General features: G+C 44.0%; 1 protein-coding gene across 2 annotated transcripts in view; it reads left to right on the top strand.

Moving 5' to 3' along the window:
* KDM1B (lysine demethylase 1B) overlaps positions 1-5698 on the top strand; it is a 173283-nt gene extending 167585 nt beyond the window's left edge. For both annotated transcript variants that reach the window (XM_063923227.1, XM_063923226.1), the window contains exon 21: positions 4943-5698. In XM_063923227.1, coding sequence (XP_063779297.1) covers positions 4943-5026 — 84 coding nt within the window. In that variant the 3' untranslated portion in view covers positions 5027-5698. The remainder of the gene's footprint in view (positions 1-4942) is intronic.
* Positions 5699-6000: the final 302 nt, after the last annotated feature.

A 6000-nucleotide genomic window follows, 5' to 3' on the forward strand; every position in this document is an offset into this window, starting at 1 on the left:
GGATCCTAAAGGAAAAAGGCATGCCGGAAGAAGTCATTCCTACTTTGATTAAAGCAAGGAAGGAAGTAACCGTGCAACATTATCACCGAATTTGGCGAAAATATGTTGCGTGGTGCGAAGATCGGAGTGCTCCGACGGAGGAATTTCAACTGGGTCGATTCCTACATTTCCTGCAATCAGGATTGTCAATGGGTCTCAAATTGGGATCTATTAAGGTTCAAATTTCGGCCCTGTCGATTTTCTTTCAAAAAGAATTGGCTTCAGTCCCTGAAGTCCAGACCTTTGTTAAGGGAGTGCTGCATATACAGCCTCCTGTGGTGCCTCCAGTGGCACCGTGGGATCTCAATGTGGTTTTGGATTTCCTAAAATCTCATTGGTTTGAACCACTAAAAAAGGTGGATTTGAAATATCTCACATGGAAAGTGACCATGCTTCTAGCCCTGGCTTCTGCCAGGAGAGTGTCAGAATTGGCAGCTTTATCTTACAAAAGCCCATATCTGATTTTCCATTCGGACAGGGCAGAACTGCGGACTCGTCCGCATTTTCTCCCTAAGGTGGTGTCAGCATTTCATCTGAACCAGCCTATTGTAGTGCCTGCGGCTACAAGTGACTTGGAGGACTCCAAGTTACTGGACGTTGTCAGAGCATTAAAAATATATATTGCAAGGACAGCTGGAGTCAGAAAATCTGACTCGTTGTTTATATTGTATGCACCCAACAAGATGGGTGCTCCGGCGTCTAAGCAGACGATTGCTCGTTGGATCTGTAGCACAATCCAACTTGCACATTCTGTGGCAGGCCTGCCACAGCCTAAATCTGTAAAGGCCCACTCCACAAGGAAGGTGGGCTCATCTTGGGCGGCTGCCCGAGGGGTCTCGGCATTACAACTTTGCCGAGCAGCTACGTGGTCAGGGGAGAACACGTTTGTAAAATTTTACAAATTTGATACTCTGGCTAAGGAGGACCTGGAGTTCTCTCATTCGGTGCTGCAGAGTCATCCGCACTCTCCCGCCCGTTTGGGAGCTTTGGTATAATCCCCATGGTCCTTTCAGGAACCCCAGCATCCACTAGGACGATAGAGAAAATAAGAATTTACTTACCGATAATTCTATTTCTCGGAGTCCGTAGTGGATGCTGGGCGCCCATCCCAAGTGCGGATTATCTGCAATACTTGTACATAGTTACAAAAATCGGGTTATTATTGTTGTGAGCCATCTTTTCAGAGGCTCCGCTGTTATCATACTGTTAACTGGGTTTAGATCACAAGTTGTACGGTGTGATTGGTGTGGCTGGTATGAGTCTTACCCGGGATTCATAATTCCTCCCTTATTGTGTACGCTCGTCCGGGCACAGTACCTAACTGGCTTGGAGGAGGGTCATAGGGGGAGGAGCCAGTGCACACCACCTGATCCTAAAGCTTTACTTTTTGTGCCCTGTCTCCTGCGGAGCCGCTATCCCCCCATGGTCCTTTCAGGAACCCCAGCATCCACTACGGACTCCGAGAAATAGAATTATCGGTAAGTAAATTCTTATTTTTTCCAAAATAAATGACCTCCCATCCCAGAAGTTCAGACATTTTTTCTACAAGAGGTCACTTTTGCAAACTAGTTCTGCTCTTCAGCCAAAAGGTGGTGTCCAAATTTTATATAACTGAGGACATTGTAATGCCCGCTCTGGGCTAGGATGTTGCCTGGTGTAGTAGAGATCTTTCCCTCCTGGATGTGAGCGGACTTTGATGATCTACAGTATGCTGATAGATTTGCTCTGTTGTGGAAGACTGACAGTCTTATGACTCTGTATGGTGTGTACAGAAAGGGTTGTAAGGCAAGTGCACAGTGGCCTGATGCTTCACCATTACTGTCTCAGAACAAGTTCCTGGTGTGTATTGTGGCTCATTTCTACCAGATTAGTGCTTGCCTCTTTGGTGGCAGGACACAGGGGGTCATTCCGAGTTGTTCGCTCGTTATTTTTTTCTCGCAACGGAGCGATTAGTCGCTAATGCGCATGCGCAATGTCCGCAGTGCGACTGCGCCAAGTAAATTTGCTATGCAGTTAGGTATTTTACTCACGGCATTACAAGGCTTTTTCTTAGTTCTGGTGATCGTAGTGTGATTGACAGGAAGTGGGTGTTTCTGGGCGGAAACTGGCCGTTTTATGGGTGTGTGTGAAAAAACGCTACCGTTTCTGGGAAAAACGCGGGAGTGGCTGGAGAAACGGAGGAGTGTCTGGGCAAACGCTGGGTGTGTTTGTGACGTCAAACCAGGAACGACACTGACTGAACTGATCGCAGATGCCGAGTAAGTCTGGAGCTACTCAGAAACTGCTAAGAAGTGTCTATTCGCAATTCTGCTAATCTTTCGTTCGCAATTTTGATAAGCTAAGATTCACTCCCAGTAGGCGGCGGCTTAGCGTGTGCAAAGCTGCTAAAAGCAGCTTGCGAGCGAACAACTCGGAATGACCCCCACAGTTGTGTAGCATGGCCACCTGGTCATACTTTCATGAACTTTTACAATATGTTTGTGGATAAAAATACAATTATGCGCACAGCTATGTCTGAAGGTGTCCTGTATAGAGGCAACTTGGGATCATCCTCAAGGTTGGCATTATTCCCAGAAGTATGAAATAGAAAAGAAGGTTGTTAGTAGCCCCATTTAAATCCATTTGTCAGAGTCTATCTGGCAGACACTATGTTCACACCCAAGGTTTAAACTGGTTCCTGTTGGCTTCTTCGGGGCTGATGGGATGTAGAGGGGAAGTTCCACATAGGGCCACCTCTCCCTCAAAGTTTTCAGTGTCCCTCAAAAATGGTGTGTATCATAAATTCCCTTTTCTCATACGTCCTAGAGGATGCTGGGGACTCCGTAAGGACCATGGGGTATAGACGGGATCCGCAGGAGACATGGGCACACTATATGACTTTGAATGGGTGTGAACTGGCTCCTCCCTCTATGCCCCTCCTCCAGACCTCAGTTAGACTCTGTGCCCAGACTCTGTGACTTGACACACACTAGGGGAGCTCTACAGAGTTTCTCTAAAGACTTTATTGTTAGGTTTTTTATTTTCAGGCAGACCTGCTGGCTACAGGCTCCCTGCAGCGTGGGAGTAAGGGGAGAGAAGTCAGACCTACTTCTTCTTAGTTCAAGGGCTCTGCTTGTTAGGCTACTGGACACCATTAGCTCCAGAGGGTTCGATCACTTGGTTCGCCTAGCTGCTTGTTCCCGGAGCCGCGCCGTCACCCCCCTCACAGAAGCCAGAAGAAAGAAGCCGTGTGAGTATGAGAAGAACAGAAGACTTCAGTAACGGAGGTGAGCGTAGCGGTAGCGCTGCGCTCCATGCTCCCACAGGGTGCTGGGGGGGAGCGCCCTGGGCAGCAGTTACGGAGTCTCTCTTTTTCACTGGCAAAAGTCATATTCGGGCCCCGGCACCGGCTACGTTACCCCCGCCAGTATACAGCAGCAATTGCGCTGCGCGCCATTGCTCCCACACACACCAACGGTTACATGGGTGCAGGGGGGGGGGCGCCCTGGACAGCATTATTTATGTTATTTAAGGAGGTATATGGTGTATAGACACTATATACGGTCCCCTTTCCTGCATATAAAACTATATTATAACGGGCTGAAGCGCGCCCTCACAGCAGTGTTCAGCGCCGTTTTTTCTCTGTCCCCGCCAAAAAGGTGTACAAACAAGGGGGGACACAGATTTTTAGTGTTATAAGGAATTTAGCACAATTTTTTAGAAAGAGGCATATAATCATTGCTGTGCATGTTTCTCTGTGTGTTCCCTGTCAGAATACCCTCTATAGTCCACATGTGTCTACACAATCAGTTATGGGAATAACTGTCGGCATTGCAGAGTCAACAGGTCTGTAGTTGTATGCTTATCAAAAGTAAACACTGTATGGGAAACACAGTAGTGTGTGGGTGACCCTGTCTGCACCAACTGCTATTACTGGGTGTACTTTAACATGCTATAACTGCCTTATGCCCGTATATATATATATATTTGTATATGTATGGTACGGTTCCATGGACCTCATGTTTGCTCAATCGGTGCTGCAGAGTCGTCCGCACTCGCCCGCACGGTCTGGAGCTTTGGTATAAACCCCATGGTCCTTACGGAGTCCCCAGCATCCTCTAGGACCTATGAGAAGATAGGATTTTAATACCTACCGGTAAATCCTTTTCTCTTAGTCCGTAGATGATGCTGGGCGCCCCTCCCAGTGCGTACTGTGTCTGCAGTTATTGGTTATGGTTACACTCTTGTGGTGTTTCTTTTCTGTCAGGCTGTTGCTGACGTTGTGCATGACATTGCATGCGGTGTCTTATTATTGGTTGTGTTGACACACTAGTTGTGTTACATATTCTCTCAGCATGTGGCTGTGTATTGTTCATGCTGTGGGCTGGTATTCTTTTGAATGCCATGTTCTGCGGTAGGGTCGTGGTGTGAGCTGGTATGATGCTCATCGTGTTTAAACAAATTCTTTCCTCGAAATGTCCGTCTCCCTGGGCACAGTTTTCTAACTGAGGTCTGGAGGAGGGGCATAGAGGGAGGAGCCAGTTCACACCCATTCAAAGTCTTATATTGTGCCCATGTCTCCTGCGGATCCTGTCTATACCCCATGGTCCTTAAGGAGTCCCCAGCATCCCTTACGGACTAAGAGAAAAGAATTTACCGGTAGGTATTAAAATCCTATTTTTTTCCTCCAGTACTACTTTAAATACCTTTTCTCTTGTACAGTACGTGTTCCGATAATGAACTTGTATATTTGCTAGCTTTAGACATTTAATTTGCTCTAAATTAAGATTTTCAGATGTAAACTGGCACATTGCTTCTGAAATTTTTACCAACTTTCGTGAGCACTTTTTAAGCTGAAACACTCCAGTAAACCGAAATCTGACCATAAACAATTAACATCTTTGATTTCTGCTTTTCCTTTCAGGCCACAAATCGCCATTTTCCACAGACTGTTACTGGAGCCTACCTAAGTGGAGTGCGGGAAGCGAGCAAAATCACCGCATTTTAATTCAGACTTCACTTTTTACACTTCTGTTTTGTACTTTTTATATGGCTTTAGGAAAAACCATGTGATCTCATACATTGGTATTTCATAGCAAATATGTTACAATCATTATGTATTTGTTTTGCCATACTTTTTTTAAATAATTGTACTGCTCATCACAACTGTACATTTATTACTGGGGAAAGGTGTCACATACCCTTACAGAAGAAAGTCGCTGGAAGATGACAGAACTGATTTGAATATTGTTTTAATGGTAATTCTAAAATTTGGATAGAATACACAGGCATGAAAATCAAACACTTATTTTTACCCCACCCCCTCCTCTTTTTCCCCAATGTTTTATAATTTATTATTGCAGTATTTGTATAATTTAAGTTTGGGTATATGTGATAAGCAGGTGTAGCTTAATATTTTAGTTAATGCAAATGTACATTTTATTTTTTGTTATGTAAATACAACATGATTGTCATTAACTAAAATCCTTTAAGTTGTAATCATTGTTTGATTATGTTAGAATAAGCAGACCTAAATCCCTTAAGTCTTTATAAGTGGGTTGTCTTGGAGACTTTGCATTTTGATATAGTATCATAATTTACAACAGCAGTCAAGCATGGAAAATTGTAATGCTAGATGGAACATCTGTATTGCTAAATAAAGTTGGCAACATATTGTAAACATGTCAAATTGCATTCTTAAAAGTACAAAAAAAATTAGGTTTTGCAAGACTTCCTAAAAGAAAATAGGTAAACCATTGAGATTTAATACTGTTAACCAATGCAGAACCAAAGGCACAAAAAATAGGAATACCTACCAGTGTCCAGAAAAAAGAATAAACAAACAAATATTGACTTTAGGTATACAAATAATTAGTTTTTGTGTCCAAGCATCTTGTTACGTCTCAAATAAAGTTTGTATACGCATCTTACATACCTTTATACAATACAGATACATACGTACATTATTCTAATAGCACAGGC

Source organism: Pseudophryne corroboree, chromosome 5 (genome assembly GCF_028390025.1).
Source record: "Pseudophryne corroboree isolate aPseCor3 chromosome 5, aPseCor3.hap2, whole genome shotgun sequence".
Classification (NCBI taxonomy): Eukaryota; Metazoa; Chordata; class Amphibia; order Anura; family Myobatrachidae; genus Pseudophryne; species Pseudophryne corroboree.